Below are 20353 nucleotides of genomic sequence, written 5' to 3'. Positions count from 1 at the left end.
TTTAGGGGGATTGCTTCTTGGGGGAGGACATGGCAACTCTCCAGTTTGCTTTGAGCTACCAGATCTGCACCACCATCTGAGGACCCCATGGTTTCTGCTGTAACAGGTCATTCGTGATGTTGGTTCAAATACGCAGACTCACGTGCATCTTCATTTTGTGGCACAGATGCCTGTGTGGTGCTTTAGCCCTTTAAACCCGTAACTGCCAGATTTTGGGTTCCTGATGAATGACAGTCTATGTAAATGTTCTGTGGTTTAACATGTAAGTAAAAGTTGCATTTGAGGTGAATAAGTCCCATTCATCTTAACATGCTTCAATTTGCATATGATGAATATACTGTCTTCACCTAGGGCCAAACACCATTTCTATAAATTATATAGATGGTCTGCTCCGGGAGGCAACTTGTAGGCTTATTTTATTTTATGAATGGTTGTGCAGAGATTTCCCATCTGCTTCGAGTCCCTGCAGCTCCCCACACATGCCACTGGAGGCGGCTCATTGTGCACACATCCCCTCCCGCCCACCGGCACGCTCTCTTTTATTTCCTCTGACACCTACAAATAGAACGGCAGGGGACTTCAAACACACAGAAAATCAGCTTGACCCGCTGGCTGAGTGCCTGTTGTTGGTTATTCCAGTTCTGAGCTATGTGGCTCATGCCCTGCAAGCTGATCAGTTTCTACCTTCTCAAGTGGCCAGACTGACTCAGCAACACCAGGAGCCACTTTGCAATGGATGTGAGCTGGCCCCCAACATGCATTAAGCCAGGGTGTGCTTAGGGGGCTGCTGCCCTGAGGAGCCATCTGGCCCAGGGCATGGACTTCATCACAATACATCTGGCCTAGTGGTGCCAGAAAATTGCTCTGTGGGGGTGGAGGGAGAGAGAGAGAGAGAGACAGAGACAGACAGACACATACATTGCAAATAGGCAATAAGAAGGCCATCACGACTTAAACCGAGCCAGAAAGGATACTTACTGCTGACTAACTGGCCCACGCTCAAAGCTGAGGAAGAGGAAGATGAGGAGGAAGAAGAGGAAGCCTGCCGCACGGGACTTTGAGACATGGATGCTTGGCTGTGAGCCAGGTGCAGAAGGTTGCCTTGGGAGGCTGCTTGACCCACTGGCGTCTGGGAGGGCTGGTGGAGCTACATGGGACGGGGGAGGGGAATGGAAAACATACACAAATGAATGTAAAAGTGGGAGACCATGCCAGGGAACCGAAGTTTTATCTGCAGCTGAATCATTTTATTTCTAAGAATATATACTCTTCAGGAAGAGTCCATGACCTACAAATACAAGCAGGATTTTTTTTTTAATATTTAACATGTTGCCACTTGGCTTTGACAGGCATTTTATTAGTCTTTCTAAATATATTATTAATTCCTTACTTGGCTTGCTACAGCACCCAATTTTCTACATTTCTCAGCCGTGGCATGTGGCTGGACTCTTTCCACCTGTTCATACCATTAGAGCATGCTTGACAGGTTTTTTCAAGTCTGTATAGATGAAATACAACACAATCGAATTGAATATGAAACTTCAAGGTGTGGCCTTCGCCGTACCACTTTCTTTTATGTAACTGGTATTTTTGGGAAAGCTCCAGTGTAGGCTGAGAGTATATGAGAACTTTCTGCTCTCCCAGACCCAGCAGTCTGAGTGGATCACCATGGAGTTGACAAAATGCTCTGATTTCCTGGAGAAAATGAAGGCAGAAGTTGGGGAGTCAGAATAAAAACATGCAGTCATGTTTGTAGGCTCAGTTGCTCCTTACTCAGTGCCAGCCCCGTGTTAAGGACATTCTTGTCCTGTCTCATTTCATTCTCACATCAGTCTGTGACCTGTGTACTATTTTGCCCCCTCCTTTACAAATAAGGAAGCTGAGGCACAGAGAGGTCAAGAGGTTTTATAGATTCATCCAGTTGGTGTGGAGGGGCTGGGCTCTGGACGTAGAGGTCTGATGCTGGGGCCCGAGTTTTTAGTTGTATTTTCACAAAGAATTCATTTAATTTTGGAAATTTTGTGTGTATGGAGAAAGGCTGTCTTTCTGTCCAATTGTTCATTACAGAAGGACCGCTGGGCTGCTGCGTGAGAGGAGCTTAGCTGCACAGATGAGGGAGAAGAAAGGGAGGGAGCCTGCATATAGTTCCAGGTCCACTGGGAGGCCTGGGCGAGATCTCCCTCCATTGACTGTTGCCCTCCCATGGAGCTGCCATGGGACCCTCTGCTGAATGTCAGAGGCAGCCACCCTTGCTGACCACATGTGGCACTTTTGGGTTTACAGAGTGACTTTGTATCTCCCACCACACACAGGGGATTTTATGAGGGAGAGTGAGCCTGGGAGAAGGACATCAGACGTGAACTTCAGTGGGAGAGTCGCCCACAAAACAGGCACTGATCGTTGAGAGGCACATTGTCAGTATCTAAGAGCTACAGCATGGCATGTTTTAGCTTCACAGTTGATATTACATTCCTAATGTGTGTGTGTGTGCGCGCATGCATTTTCTTATTCGACTTCATTGTGATACAATTTAGACATGATAAAATATACCCATTTCAATTATACAGCTTGGAGAGTTTTGTCAGATACATGCCCCTGTGAAACCACCAACACCACACCTGAAATACAGAACGTTCTCGTTCTTATAATTCCACAGAATTCCCGTCCTTTTTGCGGTGAGTCCCTGCCCCAGTCCAGCGCCCACGTTCTCTGTAGCAAGCGACCACTGCCCTGCTTTCTGTCGCTGGGACTCACTTTGCGCGATGCCACAAAATTATGTGATCTCTTTGTGTCTGGCTTCCTTCACTTGGCATCTTGTTTTGAGATTTATCCATTTCGTTACTGAATTGTATTCTAATTTTATACAGTAGTTGCATATGTCATTTATGTTGTTAATTGGCTGGTGGGCATTTAATTGTTTCCAGTTTGGGGATATTATCGGGCCATGATGAGTAAAGCTGTTACAGACATCTACATACAGCTTTGTGTGTCTAGTAGTGTTTTTGTTTCTTTTATGTAAATACCTAGGAGTGAAATTGCTGGATCATACTATGAATGCAGATTTGAATTTCTGAGAAAGTAGTTAAATTATTCTCAAAGTGGTGTACCATTTCATATTACCAGCATTGTTGTTGTGAGAATGCCAGTTGCTCCACATTCTCATCAACACTTGGTACTGTCGGTTGTTCTAATTCCCTAAGATGTTTTCAGCCATCAAGTTAACATTTTATTAAGCAATTGTTTGTGAGAGGCTCCTTTGAAAATGCGCTTTAGGAGCTAGCTGTTTCCCTTTATGTCCCAACATGGTAATAACTAATAACTGCTCCCCTGATTCACATGGTATTTCACACAGATATGAGAAGTGAATGACAGGTTCAAGTCCATGGGGTTGCTGAACTTTAGAATCCAGACTCCCACCCCCTGGATCAGGGATCTCTCCAGAATGCAACACTGTCCTTCCTACAGAATTTCCTGCAATTAATTTCAAGTGAATATCCTTATTTTCACTTAGCTGCACTAAGTGGAGGCTAGATTATGAGCCAGAGAGTTACGTGTTGACACAGGAACCCAAATTAATGTGCATGACGCATCTGCCTAAGGTAATTAGCCAATCTGCTGAGCACATAAACAACAATTGAATCCAGTAAATTTTATACTGTAGGGACACGTATTAAAGATTAAATCTATTTTTAATTTACTTAATAAAATGTGATTGGATATTTGCATGGCAGTCTGCCCCCTCTAACCTATTGAGTTGTCTTTCTAAATACAGTTACTTTGTAAAAGCTTTTTACAGTTTGACTTACTGGATCATGAGCAACCATTCCATCAATATTTTATTGGACCTGGGTGTGGTAAAGTACTATCAAGGAACTGGATAAGAAAATAATCACTTTACACATTTCTTCCTCAGACACAACTTGGTAAAAAAAAATCAGGCTGCTGTCTTGTTTAAAAGTCACCAAAGCAAGGCTGGGGCTTAAGCATTAAGCTATGCAGGAGAAGAAATCCAAGAACAAACTCAAATAGCTCTTTTAAGCACTTGTTCCAAATCTAAGGAAGAGAGAATCTAATATTGCTAAGAATCTAAGAAAGATATTTGTCTTCCAAAGTTAGTAATCATTTTTTTAATGACTTTGGGATCTAGCTTGCCCTCCAGAGTTTAAACAGATAGGAAAAAAAAAACAATAAAAATTCTTAAAGGTTATTACTTAAAGAATTGTAAAGTAATCAAGAATCAAGAAGAGTACATGAGCAGGAGCATCTTAATGGAGCTTGTGTGTCTCCCTCCAGTAGCCAGTGGAGTCATAGGTTTGCTGATTCTGGAATCACTTGTATGGGGTCCTTCAAAAAGTTTATGGAAAAATGGAATCAAAAGATGACACATTTTCCACATACCTTTTGAAGACTCCCCTCTATATTCAGAGAGAACAGCCTACTGTATACATGCCAAAATCAGCCTGAGGACCTACTTCTCCTTCCTAACTTCTTTGACCAGAAAAATTGTTAGAAGTACTACCTGCGCTACCTTCCATCGCTACACCTTTAATTCTTTCAGGTAAACAGCACGAAACAACATTATGGCTATAATAGTCTAATGAGTTTGGTATGTTAATATTGAGAAATTTTATCCTTACATATAAATATACATATAAGAATATATGATAAGACCAACCAGAGATTTAAGGTACTTCACAAAATAACTCCATGATTTAAGATTAAAAATTTAATATACTTTAAATAAGCTGCATTAGGAAAATTTAATTACATGGTTTTCTAGACAATAACTTAACTGCCCAAATAATATGAACTTGCATTATACAATCACTGGCAAAAGCCCTACATGTATAAATCATAAAATTGGCCACAGTATTAGAATAGCTCATTGAAGGAGGGAGTGTCTAGAAGCATGAAGAAAATACTTATCCTTTTTCCTTCCTGGAGACACGGAAACTTAGAATTGTCTATAAAGGCAGGTACTTTATTATACTGACTTAATTTTGAAAAGGATACCCTTTGTTGAGTGCTGCCCATGTGCTTTTACATATATTCTTTCTTTTTTTTTTTTTGACAGGCAGAGTTAGACAGTGAGTGAGAGAGAGAGAGAGAGGTCTTCCTTCTATTGGTTCACCCCCCAAATGGCCGCCATGGCTGGCACTGCACTGATCCAAAGCCAGGAGCCAGGTGCTTCTTCCTGGTCTCCCATGTGGGTGCAGGGGCCCAAGCACTTGGGCCATCCTCCACTACACTCCCGGGCCACAGCAGAGAGCTGGACTGGAAGAGGAGCAACCAGGACAGAATCCGGCACCCGTATGGGATGCTGGTGCCGCCGGTGGAGGATTAACCAAGTGAGCCATGACGCCGGCCCCTACATATATTCTTAATCCTGGAAATAGCCCTCTTCGTTAGGAAGTTGTGATGTCATTACAGAGGAGACAGAGCTTCAAAAGATGAAATGACTTACTTGGGATCAAACAGCAAGTATAAGTAACGATCCAAGAAAGTCTGACTCAAAGAGCTAGTGCTGGTTCCACTAGGCTGCAACTCCAGGCTATCACTGGATATGAGCAGTTACAAGTCAAGGAAGCAGCAGGGTGCTCTAGTTGGGAAGTGAGGGAACGAATGACATGTCCAAACTGATGGATCATGGAGAAGACACTTTAGAGCTCATGAGATCCAGTGTAGGCCATCAAGATCTACCAATCTGAATGCAGCACATACATCTATGTGTTTGTTTCTAATATGAAATTTTAAATATTCTTCGTTCAGGAATTCTTCTCTACAGGCTCAAAAATAGTTTGTTTCACATTTTAAACAACACACACAGTTCTCTCAAGTGGCTAGAGCATTATCCAAACACACGATGTCAGTGTCACTTGGGGTGGGGTGGGGGACGCAGCTCAGATGCAGTTACCTACAGATTGTTCTTTGTTTGGTATAATTAATTCTGCTTGTCTATAGTACCCAAAACAGTTTTCTTGATTTTATATCTTTTTTTTAAAAAAAAGATTTGAAAGAGTACACAGAGAGATGGAGAGAGGAGAGAGGAGAGAGAGAGAGATGTCTTCCATCTGCTGGTTCACTCCCCAGTTGGCCACAATGGCTGGAGTTGCACCCATCTGAAGCCATGAGCCAGAGCTTCTTCCAGGTCTCCCATGTGAATGCAGGGGCCCAAGCACTTGGTCCATCTCCCACTGCTTTTCCAGGCTATAACAGAGATCTGGATCTGAAGTGGAGCAGCCGGGACTCAAACTGGCACCCATATGGGATGCCGACACTGCAGGCAGCCCCCGATTTTGTATCTTTTTAGATGACCATATTTTATATTTATTCACACTCCCAGCTAGACCACTTCAAAGAGTTTGAGTTTGTCTGTGTTTGCAGTATCACTTTCTTGCCATTTTTTGTGCTGTGAGTCAAGTGTAAATAAGCAAGGGCAGGTAAAGGACAGTTCATTTAGCTGGAGAAGGAAGGGAAGCTTCCCTCCTGCACAGGGAATGGTGAACAGGAGAGGATTTGGGGTGGGTAAAGCTTTTGGTTTCCTGCTGGCTCTCACAGGCTGTTTCGTTGGTTTGTTTGTGTTGGTTGGCACTGCCCAGAATGCTTAATATATTCAACAGAAAGAGACAGAAATAACAGCACACTGGAAAGGCTTTCTTGATTTTTGGTGCCACTGCTCCCCATATATCTTCCATGTGTACTGCAATATATCCTTATTAATATTTTCATTTCTAGAAGAAAGTCTAATTAAATCCACAATTGACCTAAAACAAGGAGGGGTGGCAAATGTCTTGGAAAATGGAATAAAATGCAGAATGTGCTAGCTAAAGTGGAAAAGCAAATACCTAAACCAGTAACATTCAAATGGCATTCAATATAGAGGAATTTGTTTAGAGAGGGAAGAACCCAAAGCAAAATGGAAGGGGTCTGGTGGTTAATGTGTCCATCAGGAACTTATGGTGAACAGAAGGCTGAATCCCTTCTGAGGAGCAGTGGGTGCAGTGAACTCAACCTGAATGGCCCAGCAGCAGCCAGACCATTTGGAGGGAGGAAACCTGGGGTTCTTGCTCCCTGTCCCCTACAGTGATTGGCACTTTTTTCTGAGAACTGAGTACCTACAGTAGCTAGAATTGGTGGCTCTTAGGATTCAGAGCTATGAGAACCACCTAGAGGGCTGTTAAAACACAAATCACTGGCCCCACCCTCAGAGTTTCTGATTTATTTTGGAATATGTGTATAAATGGGGCTCTAGAATTTGATTTCTGGATCAAGTATTGTTACAGTGGTTGAGATTCCTTAGGACACTGGCATCTCAGAGCGTTTGGGTTGCAGTTCCAGCTCTGTTCCTGATTCCAGCTTCCTGTTAATGTGTACTCTGGGGAGCAGCAGGTGATGGCTCAAGTACTTGGAGCCCCACCACCTACCAGGAAGGCCTGGATTGAGTTCTGGCCTCCTGGCTTTGGTCTGGCCCAGCCATGGCTGTTGTGGGCATTTTGGGAGTGAACCAGGAGACGGGAGATCTGTCTCTGCCTCGGAGTCTCTCTGCCTTTCAAATAAATACAATGAATTAAAAAATGGGTTTGATTAACTGAAAAGTGATCCCTGTTAGGAATTTGGAAAACATGCTGAGTGAAATAAGCCAATCCCAAAGGGACAAATACCACTTGTTCTCCTTGATAGGTGACAACTAACTGAGCACCGAAAAGGAAACCTGTTAAAGTGAAATGAACACTATGAGAAACGGTGACTTGATCAGCCCTCACCCTGACTGTTGATGAGCAACTTGATATGTTATCCCTCTTAGTATTTTTTTTGTTCTACTTAATACTTTTGGTTGAATACTGTAATCAATACACAATTCTTCTTAAGTGCTGAAACTTAACTGAAAAGTGATCGCTGTTAAATATAAGAGTGGGAATAAGAGAGGGAAGAGATATGCAATTCGGGACATGCTCAAGCTGACTTACCTCAAACGGTAGAGTTAGAAACATACCAGGGGATTCGAATTCAATCCCATCGAGGTGGCATGTACCAATGCCATCTCACTAGTCCCAGTGACCAATTTCTGTTCACAATTGATCATAATGATAGGACTAAGAACCAAAGGGATCACATAAACAAGAATAGTGTCTGCAAATACTAGCTGATAGAATCAAAAAGGGAGAGAATGATCCAACATGGGAAGTGAGATACACAGCAGACCCATAGAATGGCAGATGTCCTAAACAGCACTCTGGCCTCATAATCAGCCCTTCAGGCATGCGGATCCGGCTGAAAAGCCCATGAGAGTACCTTGAAAAATCTACCTTGAAAAATTTTGCAGATCTGGAACATGATATTAGCCATCTTTGTGGAGAGCTTGAAAAAGCAAGGAGGAAGTTATTTTCTTGGTAGGGTTTTCAGAGACTTACTGGGTTTTCTTTCTAGCTCTAATCCAAGACTCTTTAAGGAGGGAGAATAGCCCTGTGTGGAAAGTTCTATTATAGACACCTCCTATTTACAGGGGAGAAAGTATGGCGGAAATGCCAGTGACCTCAAGAAACAGGAAAGCAGCATGCGCTGTGCCAGGCACCACCAGGAAATGAAGAACTGGAATGAGAGGGCTTCAGTGGAGATGTCCGAACACAGGCGGAAGACCAAGGCATCACAGACAAGCTCGGAACACAGAAGACTTCAGCAGAAACAAGTGATGGACTTAGAGCTGAAAATGAGATTCAAGAGTGTTGAGATAATGAAGGGAGAGGGACAGTGAGCAGAGAGGAAGAGGTTGACGTTCAGAAGAGAGAGAAATAGCACTTTCCAAGCCCCTGGCAGGAGTGAATTTGGAGTACACTGGCAAATGACAGAAGACACAGAAATGAAAAGACACAGAAGAGCCTGAGCTGGGCTGCTTCGGAAGTGTGGATCTGGGATGCTGGTGCCTTAGACAGTGAAATACTATGATTTGGGGGCCGGTGCTGAAGTGCAGCAGGTTAAAGCCCTGGCCTGAAGCGCAAGCATCCCATATGGGCACTGGTTCTAGTTCCAGCTGCTCCTCTTCCAATCCAGCTCTCTGCTATGGCATGGGAAAGCAGTGGAAGGTGGCCCAAGTTCTTGGGTCCCTGCACCCATGTGGGAAACCCAGAGGAAGCTCCTGGCTCTTGGCTTTGGATTGGCTCAGCTTTGGCCATTGCAGCCATCTGGGGATGGAAGACCTCTCTCTCTCTGGCTCTGGCTCTGTCTCTACCTCTCTCTTTCAAATAAATAAAATAAATCTTTAAAAAATACTGTGATTTGGCAGCAATCAAATTAAATGAATTGACTTAGCATCCACCCATGTGCTGGGTCCTTTCTGAACTGTGTGGACAAGGCTGAATCAGCCTGGTCTGTGCCTTTCTTTCATGGTAGTCTCCTACTTACAGTGTAACAAAATGAATGGAGCACGGGGGAACAGAGAGGAGAGAAACATCCAGGGGGGCTTCACAGCTGAGGGATTTGGGGCAGAGGAGGGAGGGTGGATCTGGATCCCGAAGGGTGGAGGAGCAGGAGCTGACTAGTCAGGGAAGGGAGGAAAGGCATCTTCGACCAGGGCACAGAGTGCAGAGACCATGAATCATACCAGCTGAAATTGGTAGTGTTACAAGGGGAGACCAGAGGTGGGATGTCCAAGTGCAGGCTGGAAGGCAAAGGGCTACCTTCATATTGGGATTCCTGTATCCCTTTCATCCACATGGAGAAATTCTATCCTGTTTTATATCCTGTGTGAGTGAAATGCATAATTTATGTCTCATTTTGGGTGGCTCCAAGAAAAAATTGGGAATGAGTGATTCAGGTCATGGTTAGGAAGGGAAGTTAATTTTTTTTTTTTAATTTTATTCATTTGAGAGGGTGAATTACAGACAGAGGGAGAGACAGAGAGAAAGCGTATTCCATTGGCTGGTTCATTCCCCCAGATGTCTGCAATGACTGGCGCTGGGCTGATCTGAAGTCAGGAGCTTTTTCCAGGTTTCCCATGTTGGTACAGGGGCCCAAGTACTTGGGTCATCCTCTACTGCTTTTCCAGGCCATAAGCAGAGAGCTGGATCAGAAGAGGAGCAGCGGACATGAACCAATGCCCATGTGGGATGCCCCGCAGCAGGTGGAGGCTTAGCCAACCACACTACAGCACTGGCCCCGGGAAGTTAATTTTTAAAAGTTGCTGAGTACAGGGCTGGCATTGTTGGCATGGTGGATTTAACTGCTACCTGTGATTGTGTCCTGGCTGCTCTGCTTCTTATCCAGCTCCCTGTAACGTGTCTGGGAAAGTAGTGGAGGATATGTTGCAAACACATGAGAGACCTGGAAGAAGCTCCTGCCTCGGCCTGGCCCAGCCCCAGCCATTGTAACCATCTGGGGAGTGAAGCAGCAGATGGAAGGTCCCTCTGTCTCTCCTTCTCTCTATGTAACTCTGCCTTTCAAATACATAAATAAGTCTTTTAAAAAATTGGTGAGTACATTTTTGTACTTGAAAAAAAGAATGGATTTGGATAGTCACATGGCATTTCACAAAAGCTAACTTAAGTAAGCCACCTCCTGTCAGCATCACGAGGACTTTTTGAAGAAAAACAGAGCCTTCATGGATGGCAGTCTCTAAGTATTACAGCTGTTTAACTTTTTCAAAAGTTCAATGTCTTGATTTTATAATTTGCAGCAGTTTCTCTTTCAAACGTCTATTCCCTTAATGATACCAAACACTTCTATTAACTTTCTTTAGATTTTGGTCAAAATAAGAATAAACATATAAAAAAATGATATCTGTGTGGCTTATGAAGAAACCACTAACTCCAAGATATGAGACAATAAACTGAGGGATTAAGGGCCACTCTGACTTTAGGAGGAGTCCCTATCCATGGTGGGAGCAAAAGGTTATTTTTGAACTCCACTAGATATTTTTGTGTTTAATGTTTTTCATATGTATCAGGATTCTTAAGTCTTTTTTTTATCCTCTAGCCATTTTCTGACTTATTTTCTTGCTTGCTCAGCAAGGATGCTGAGATAGTGTGGAGGTTCCATCTAAGGCCATCGGGTCTCAGTGTATCTTTTTGTCTTTCAAATGCTGGTGTTATTTCAGATGATGACTTTGCAGGTTCATCTCAATCTTTCATCACTGGGCAGCACCATCAGCAAGAGCAGTGGACACTCTGTTCTTAGATTTTATTCAGACTCTTTTAATTCATGGTAGGCAAATGTAAACATTGGATTAAAGATATAATTATTTTATGAAAACATTTTCACTCCAGATCATCTGGTCTGACAGCCCTATACTTTGCTTCACAAAAGAGGACTTGCTTCTGAGTATGAGTTAGGGAATTCTGTTCCTGTAATTTATGACATATTTTATTGTTAGGACTATGCTCTTGTGAGATCAAACACTTGTCATAAATCACACAAAAAATAAATTGAGAAACTTCTCTACTGTATGATAGAAATCCTTTATTTTTTAGTGGTTGTCCGTATTATATTTCTTCCATGTAAAGGGTAATATTTAAAGAAAAAATTGAAGACCACTATCCTTATACCTCTGGTTCTGAGGTTTTTACTTTTTGACTGGGAATTTTATGATCTGCTCTTCTCTGAGGCACAACTTTTATATCTGGGATGCAGACTTGTGCATCTCCTGTCGATTTGCCCAACTTGTTAACTTTACTGCATGTTCCACTAGAGCTTATGTGGGAAAATAAAATCATTCATTTATTTCCAGGTTTTCTCTGCTGTTTCTGAACAAGTTCCCAGTTGGTTCTCTTGACTTTTCTGGGGCTAGGATGGACTCCTGGCTCGTGCCTTGGGGCAAAAAAGAACCACGCCTATTGGTGCCTGCTGTGACTTGGGGATTTGGGATATTTCCCCCATCACTCTTTTCAGCTGTGCATGTATGACGGGCTCATGCACATGCATTACAGGCATGCACACATCTTTGAGAGATACATGCACATGTATTGACAAAGGGAGTCCTGCTCTTTGGGATGCTGGTTGTAGCTGCTCTGATTTGGATTTGCAAGGTGCACTCCCAAGAAGCTGGCTGGGTCTCTAGGTCTGCAGTGAAGAGAACTGTGGTGGTGATTAGACCAGCAGAGGTCCACATGTTTCTTCATATGTTCCTGTAGTCCTAACCACATTCGTGCCAGGGGCCCACCAGACCAGGGGTGAGAAAGCGCTTGAGGTGTGGTGGGGCTCATGAGAGACACTGAACATGGATTGCTGATGTCTATTGTGGGCAAAGAGTTGAGGGGTGGCACCATTCCTGCCTCTTGCTTGCTATTTCTTGGTTAGACCCTTCTGGATCAAACATATGCTTCCTCAAATCTAGCACTGAAATTTTATGTAATGGGCATAGTCTGTCATTCACACCTGCTTATGAAACAGGGTGAGAGTGAGAGAGCTACTTTATATTAAATGTTAATTTATCACCTTTTTGGCAATTTACAACTCGGCTTTGCTGACAGAATTAGTTTTTAGCAGATTGTACACAAAGAGACTGATCTTTTGATTCCCTCCCCCTTGTCCCCCCACCCCGAGAAAATTCTGAACATTGTTGGAATAGATAGAACTAGGATTTAAGGAGCCAGTGAAACAGAGAATCTCGTCTTATTTGGGAGCCATTTAGGAGATAGAGAATCAAGCAGAGCATTGTGTAGAGCTGAAAGATAGGGGAAGGGCAAGTCCTTAGAGATGGGTTTAGTAGGGACTGCCCACAGCCTGGTATAAAACTGAGAAAGAATGTGGTTGGGAACCTTCCCTCCCACCTCCCAGACTTAGAGCAGAAAGACAGCTCTGTGTCCAGGAAGTGTGTTCAGATCTGGCTTGGTTTTCCCTGATGTCGATTCCTTTACTGGATGACTCTCCCTTGCGGAGTGCTCTGGTGACCCCTACTCCCTTCCCATGTGGCACTTCCTGCAGGTCTGAGCTATGTATTTGTTCAGGTCCTTGATGACTGCGCATCTCCCTCTCTAGCCCGTAAACTCCATGGAGGGTAGGGCGTGTGGTATCTCTCTTCCAACCAAATTGGCCTGGCTTCCTGCTATAGTGCCTGACACACAGTTGTGGGTGAAAAATATTTCAGTTAGATTTTTATATTCACTGAACAAGCAAATGGATTTTCTAAGCATAGCTTCTGAGTGCCCCAAAGAACAGAATGGTTTCCTGGTTGGATCAAAATCCAAAGGAGGCAGTGGCAGAGGCCTCTGGAATGATGTTTCTGCACTGCTGTGGATGAGTGACGATGTTGAGTCTCGCTTCCTGCCTCCCCTTCCTTTGTATTCATTTGCCTGCTCACTGCCATGCTTCTCCGGGATCCTAGGGCCACATCCACTTGTACTCAAGCACTCACCGTCCACCTCCATCAGTCCCCTCTCCCACCTCTCCTTTGTTAGTGCAAACTCCTCCCTCTCACGAAGTCTTAGCCTTGCCCACCTCACTCAGTTAACACACTACCTGGGCCAAAGTGTCTCACACAGGGCCGCCCCAAACTCTAAAATATTACAACAAAGAAAGGGAGGCCTCAGTGCGTCTCCCTTATTCCACCTGACTTTCCTCTGCAGCATCTGACACTTGTCCGCCTCAGACATGTTTGAGATTCTCGGATGGCAGATCGCCACTCGGAGTTCCTCTCCTGACCCCCCCATCCCCCCTCCACTTCTTCCCTCTCCATTTCCTCTGGGTCCTTCCGTTGCTCTTCTCATACTTTCTCTCGTCTTCTTCCTGTCTCTTGGCCCCCCTGCTTTCTCTGGGCGGCCATTTGTTTCTCAGCTGCAGCACATGTATTCCTGACTCCCAGATCTAGCTCTCCTATCCTGAGCTCTTCTACAATTCCAAACCCTTACTTGTCAACTGTCAAGTACAGGTTCTCAGTAATTCTTGGTTTTGTTTTTGCTATAGTCTCCCAAATGTTGTGTTTATAGCAGGTGTTTCATCGCTTCAGTTCAACGTCTGTATTGCTACCAGAGTTGTTGGCCTGATGAACTACAACTGAGCATACCCTGTCCCCTTTTAAATGCCAGGGCTGCAGGTAAATCACCACGTTCCGCATGACTGTACATTAGTGCTCACTGTGTGCTGGGTACCGTTCTAGCTGCTTCCTGTGTTCATTCCTTCATGCCTCACAAGCACTCTGTGAAGTAGGTACTGATGGGTCTCTGGTGTACAGGTGGGGAAACTGGTGCCCAACGAATGTGCCCTGTGTTCAGGGTCACACAATGTCCATCCTTCTCCGCTCGGCTCCAGAGCCCTCCATGCTGTGCGCAGCCTCCTCTGTGCTCCAGTCGCAGCAGGAGCACGGTCCTGTTTCTCAGCACTCCCTCCTCCTTCTGATGCCCTGCCTGCGATGGTGTTAACCCTTCACTTCCCTGGTTAACTCACACTCATCCATCAGGACCCTGTGCCCAAGCTATTTTCTCTGGGGGAACCAAAACCTTCTGGGCGGAGTTGGCCACTCCCGTCTCTGTGACCCCTGCCCTGTCACAGGACATTCCGGCTTTATTGTACCGTGGGTGTTTCTTATACCTGTGTCCTCTACAAGAGTGATAAAGTACCCCTCCTTCATCTCTGTTTCTTAGCCTTTAGCAGACTTACACTGCCTTATACTCAGTTACCAAAAAAAGTTTGTTGAAGCACCCAATTAAGCAGCAGCTCTGTCAGGTCAGCGGCCATGTTTTTCTTGTTTGAAGCAGAGTACCCAGCCTCTGGCATAAACGCATCAGGAATGCTCTGCTGATATTCAGATGAAAACTGAACTGAACACCGCGGGTTCCGTACAGTTCAGCCAAGCAGAGCTTCCTGTATTTCACTGCTCATTGGTAGGCAGCCGTCTCAGCAGCCTCAACTTGGCATCTCTAGGTTTTAATAATTTTTTTTATTCACTTACAGTTAAGGGATAAGTGGTCTTGGTTTGTGACTCTACTTAAAAAAATCTGAAAATTATATTTAGAGCATAAATGACTAAGAACATATCTCAATTAGATTTTGTATCACTGTCTGTTTATAATTTAAATATCCCTATTTTTAGTTTGAAGAGATATTGAGTTATTACCTATGTTCACTAAGATTGAAAAATAAGGCTACATGCTATTTTACAAGTATTGATATATTAGAATTAGTTAAGGAAAAGATTTCTTATCATTGAGAGCAAAGAGGGGAGAGGGGAGGTAAGGGGAAGCCTCCTGGTGGATGAGGCTGCCTTGGCCCGGGACCCTTACCTGCTGGCCTGGCTTGATGGGGGAGAGCGTGATGCCCTGGGTGTTGATCACAGGCAGGATCTGGTTGCCGATGACTGTGGCGATGATCTGGCCCTGGGCGTTTGTCAGGAGCTGGGGGGTGATTGGCTGCACTTGAAGGCCCTGAGTGCCACTCGCTGCTTGGCTTGATGGCCCCGGATTAGGCATCAGTGGAATGGTCCCAATAATCTGCAAGACACAAGCCCAGCGGTGAGCATCTGGGCTCCTCAGGGTTTGCACATGCACCTGCAACCGCACAGTGCCCTGATGGCCACAGGATGCAACCCTGAACTGATGCATGGTCCATGAGGTCAGGTAGGAGCAGGAGAAAGGGCAGGGAGTAAACATGGAAGGAAGAGAGAAGTATACATGACGTAGTTCATTGAAGGAAAGCAATAGCTTCTAATTTAAAACAAAAATCAAGCATTGGTAAATGCATGAACACACAATTTCTGCCAGGGCAGTGCAGATGTGTTGGAGCCTTGGCGACTCTGCTTCTGATACAGCTTCCTGTTAATGTGACTGAGAAGGCAGTGGAAGGTGGCCCGAGTTCTTTGGCCCCTGCCACTTGTATGGGTGACCCAGATGGAGTTCCTGGCTTTAGGATTTAGCCTGATGCAGACCTGGCTGTTGTAGCCATTTGGGGAGTGAACCACCAGAGGCAGGATCTCGCTATCTCTGTTTTTGCTTCTCTCTCCTCCTCTGTGTAGCTCTGCCTTTCAAATAAACATTAAGTGTAACATAAATGAGCAAAGTTGACATTGAGATTTCATTTTTTATAGCCTTGTCTATATTCTTGAGGAACAGTGATTTTTCTACTTACTGCTTGTTGAATTTTTTACTTAGTAGAGGATTAAGCTTGTGTTTATAAAGAAAACTAAAATTTGTCATTGGGCCAGTGCTGTGGCATAGCGGGTAAAACCTCTGCTTGCAGTGCAGGCCCGCTTTTGGGCACTGGTTCTAGTCCCAGCTGCTCCACTTCCAGTCCAGCTCTCTGCTATGGCCTGGGAAAGCAGTAGAAGATGACCCAAGTCCTTGGACCCCTGTGTCTGTGGCAGACCTAGAAGAGTCTCTTGGCTTTGGATTGGCCCAGCTCTGGCCGTTGCAGCCATCTGGGGAGTGGACCAGTGAATGGAAGACCTCTTTCTGCCTCTGCCTCTCTGTAGCTCTGCCATTCAAATAAATAAACAAATCTTTAGAGAAAAAAGCAAAAAAAGAAAGTATGTCATTGTAAAATTAAAATGGGGGAGGGGGTAGGGTAGGAAGCATTATGCTCTTAAAATCATATTTATGAAATACATGAGATTTGTTCCCCTTATAGAAATTCTAAAAAAATTGAAAAAAGACCCAGAGAGGATGCACTTCCCAGGACACTCAAGGTCCTGGCCTGCCTGGGAACCTACATCCTCCCCCGTGGGGCTCCACACACCCTGAGCTCCAGGGGCTTCTCCAACGCCACCTGCTGCTTCCACCCATTCCTGCGCCACCTTCCCTTCGCTGGCATCCTGCTCTTCTTCCGAGGTCAGGGGTGACTCCCTGACACCCCCAGCAGGATTAGGTGCCTCAAGCACCCTGATTGCTTCTCCCACCAAGATGATGGTGGGACTTAATCCCCACGATGAGGTTTTTTTTTTCTTTTTTGACAGGCAGAGTGGACAGTGAGACAGAGAGAAAGGTCTTCCTTTGCCGTTGGTTCACCCTCCAATGGCCGCTGCGGCCGGCGGGCTGCGTCCGGCACACCACGCTGATCTGAAGGCAGGAGCCAGGTGCTTCTCCTGTTCTCCCATGGGGTGCAGGGCCCAAGCACTTGGGCCATCCTCCACTGCACTCCCTGGCCATAGCAGAGAGCTGGCCTGGAAGAAGGGCAACCGGGACAGACCGAGACAGAATCCAGTGCCCCGACTGGGACTAGAACCCGGTGTGCCGGCACCGCAAGGTGGAGGATTAGCCTAGTGAGCCGTGGCGCTGGCCCACGATGAGGTTTTAAGAGGTGGGGTCTATGGGAGACAATTCGGGTTAACTGAGTTCGTAAGGATGGGGCCCTCATCCAAGGGGCCTGTGGCTTTATAAGAAGAGGACAGACCTGAGTCAGGATGCTCTGCCTTGCCACATGGTACCCTGTGCTGCCTTGGGACTCCGCAGGGAGGCCCCACCAGCTGGAAGGATTTCAACACATGCAGCCTTCCAGTCTTGAACCTGGAAATCTTCCGAGCCATGAGTCAAGCAAACCTTTATTTTCTATGGAGGACTCAGGCACGGTATTCAGTTACAGCAACAGGAAATGCACTAAGCCATTGGTGGTCCTGGTGGTTGAGATCCCGCTCTGGAGACAAGAGACCAGGTGTCATTTCCAGCTCTGCCACCTGCTGGTTGTGTCATGGTAGTCAAGAGACCTAAGCTTTCCAAAGACTTGTGTTTGAGACTCTTAAAGTAGGGGTGCAATGAATACAAAGGATTGAAATTGGGGGGAAAATGTGCAATTTATTTATTTATTTTGAGAGAGGGAGCATGATGCAAGCTTCCCCCATCAGCTGGTTCATTCCCCAAATGCCCTCAACAGCTAGGGTTGGGAGCTGGAAACTCAATCCAGGCCTCTCATGTGGGTGGCAGAGACTTGATTACTTGATCCACCTCTGCTTCCTCCCATAGCCTACCTTTGCAGGAATGCTGGAATTAGGAGCTCGAACTGGAGATCAAACCTAGCACTCACATGTGGGAGGTGGTCATCCTCAGTGCTAAGCTAACCACCTGCTCCAAAACTGTATATTTTCAATGATGTCCTTTAAACTGATGCCTGAAGGTTAGGGGTTCAGGGTATCTGTAACAGGTGACAAGAAAGGCTCTCTTCACACCTGGTGGCCACTGGCTTCAGTGACTGGCTCATGGGGACTGCTCAAGGGACTGCTCATGGGGACTGCCCCCAGGAGGGCCCTGGCTGGGGAGGAAGGGGCCATGAACAGGAGCAGCAAATTTTCAGGGTGTGTGTGGAACCTGGAGATACAGACCGTACTCATTCACTGATAGGGACAGACTTTATCTGTAAAAATCAGAACTAAGACGTGTTTCCATGCTGTGGGCTCTTCTCAAGGGAGTCACGGAGCCTGCTGTGTGGATGCCCTTTCTCCTCCACACGTCATAGGTGTGGTGATGCAACTCCACTTACTAGTTGTCTTCCAGGGCTGCTTTCTAGCTGTGAACCACAGTGACCTGGCATGGGGGCCACAAGACACAGTAATAATCATATCTGGAGGTGTTTTCATGCATGTGATGTCATTCCATTCAACTCCATGAATTGGGTTTAGCCATGTCTCCACCAGAAACCAGGGTACTGCAAAAAGTGTGTAGAAAAATGGAAGATACATTTAGATTTGGTCTAGTGGTTAGGATGCCTGTGTCCTCTATCAGAGTGCCTGGACTGGGTACCTGCCCCTAGCTCCTTACGTCAGCTTCCTGCTAATGCAGATCCTGGGAGGTCAGTGGTGGCTTAAGTAATTGGATCCCTGCCACCCATGGGGGGGACCTGGGTTGGGCTCCTGGCTCCTGGCTTTGGTCCTGGCCCAATTGTGGCAGTCACTGGCATTTTGGGGAGTAAACCAGTGGATGGGAGCACGTGCTCATGCTGACGTGCGTGCGCTCTCTCTCTCTCTCCCCTTTCCTTTTGAGTACAGAGTTTTAAAAAGTATTTAAAAATTAGTTTATTGTATTACAAAATTCTCTTTGAAATCCATGAATAGTTTTTCATAATATTCATTCCCATGAGCTTTCTCAAGGCCCCTGAGAGATGAGCCGGGGAGGTAAAGTAATGAGCGAGGTCACTTGATGGAGAGGATTGTGGGTGACAGAGCTGGCCCCCAAGTGCTTGCTTTTCCCTATCGTCCCCTGACTCTCACTGCCTGAAAGATATGAGAGGGATGGTGCCAGCTCTTACAAAATGCATAGCATCCAGCATCCTGCTTGTAGTTTCCCACCAGACAGTAAGCTGCTCGTGGATGAGGTTCATAAATAATCCCATTTTCTACCCCCACAGAACCCCAAATGAGGCCTTGCAGGTAGTTTCTCAGTAAATGTTGTATTTTTTCAGTGAATGGATTCTGGACTCAGCTATTACTGGGAGTGCAGGTGCACCTGGGACTGCTGTAAGACCATGCCCCTCAGGGCCAGACCCTGCTGGAGAAAGTCCTCACCCCCACCCCTCCCCACCTGGCCATTGCTTCCACCACAGGCGCCCCTGTGGGATGGCACTAATGGAGGGCTTGTACGAATATCAAGTATCAGTGGCAATTGTCAATGGATGCTGATTAAGGTCAAGTAATCACTGCCAGAGTGGTCAGCTGTCCCTTGGGGAGCTTGCAGGCCTACAGTCTCCCTGAGCAAGGCTGCACCATATCAGCAATGAACATGTCCCCTCAGTGCAAGCAAGGTCAGGAGGAGTCCACATCAATAGATCAGAGTGCCTAAGTACTTAATTGATGAGTGGACTTGCATTAAACAGCCTAGGACTCAAAGGCTCATTCCTGTGACCCCCACAGGCAATATAAAAAAGGCCTGGGGAGCAGGCCTCCAATCCCAGAGTCCATCAGATTATTTACCTTTCCACACATGCACAGTGGAAACTTGGCAACCCACTCACCACGCTGGCTTCCCCCTGCGACTCAGACCTCCACTGCCCTGCAGCATCTGATTGGCCTGAGCTGAAGGCCTGTGGAAGCAGGTGCATTTTGTGGCAGGATATTGGTATACTTAAGAGCTGGTGGGAATTCGTAGCCTGAGAGAATGCTTCAGAGTGAGGTGTAGCCCATGACAGTTCCAGAACACACTGTGATGTAGATTGAGGCATTTTGCCCCAGAAGATTGACATGAGTCTGTGCTGCTTCCATAGTAACGAGAGCCATTGCCAGCTTCCTGCATAGAAAGAGGAAAAGCGCAAATGCAAAAGGCTCACCAACCTCTACCTTAGCACAGCCTTCCTTCTTCACACTGAGCCTGACGTTACTAAAACATGGGCCACTTATGTCTCTCCCTACCTCTCTCCTCTTCTTCCTGAAGCCTGAGCATCGCTCTTCAAGGATAGGACAACAGGAGTGTCAAAGCCAGAGGAGTCTGTGATGGCTCCGCTGAAGGAGCCC

General features: G+C 45.7%; 1 protein-coding gene and 1 long non-coding RNA gene across 40 annotated transcripts in view; one reads left to right on the top strand and one right to left on the bottom strand.

The window, feature by feature from the left end:
• POU6F2 (POU class 6 homeobox 2) overlaps window positions 1–20353 on the bottom strand; it is a 498475-nt gene that overhangs the window by 16813 nt on the left and 461309 nt on the right. For both annotated transcript variants that reach the window (XM_051852905.2, XM_051852903.2), the window contains 2 exons: window positions 15210–15416; window positions 979–1147 (listed from right to left, as the gene is read on the bottom strand). In XM_051852905.2, coding sequence (XP_051708865.2) covers window positions 979–1147; window positions 15210–15416 — 376 coding nt within the window. The remainder of the gene's footprint in view (window positions 1–978; window positions 1148–15209; window positions 15417–20353) is intronic.
• The window catches only part of LOC103349454 (uncharacterized), a 70776-nt gene that overhangs the window by 21945 nt on the left and 28478 nt on the right, over window positions 1–20353 (top strand). For 13 of the 38 annotated variants that reach the window (XR_011383155.1, XR_011383154.1, XR_011383151.1 and 10 more), the window contains one exon: window positions 6–106. The exons of 24 other annotated variants lie outside the window; for them this stretch is intronic. This is a non-coding gene — a long non-coding RNA (uncharacterized lncRNA). Of the gene's footprint in view, window positions 1–5; window positions 986–20353 lie in introns of those variants that run through there. One more of the 38 variants, XR_007922147.2, reaches the window with a different exon arrangement.

Source organism: Oryctolagus cuniculus, chromosome 16 (assembly GCF_964237555.1).
Source record: "Oryctolagus cuniculus chromosome 16, mOryCun1.1, whole genome shotgun sequence".
In the NCBI taxonomy this organism is placed as follows: domain Eukaryota; kingdom Metazoa; phylum Chordata; class Mammalia; order Lagomorpha; family Leporidae; genus Oryctolagus; species Oryctolagus cuniculus.
This window is presented reverse-complemented; position numbering and strand designations above follow the sequence as displayed.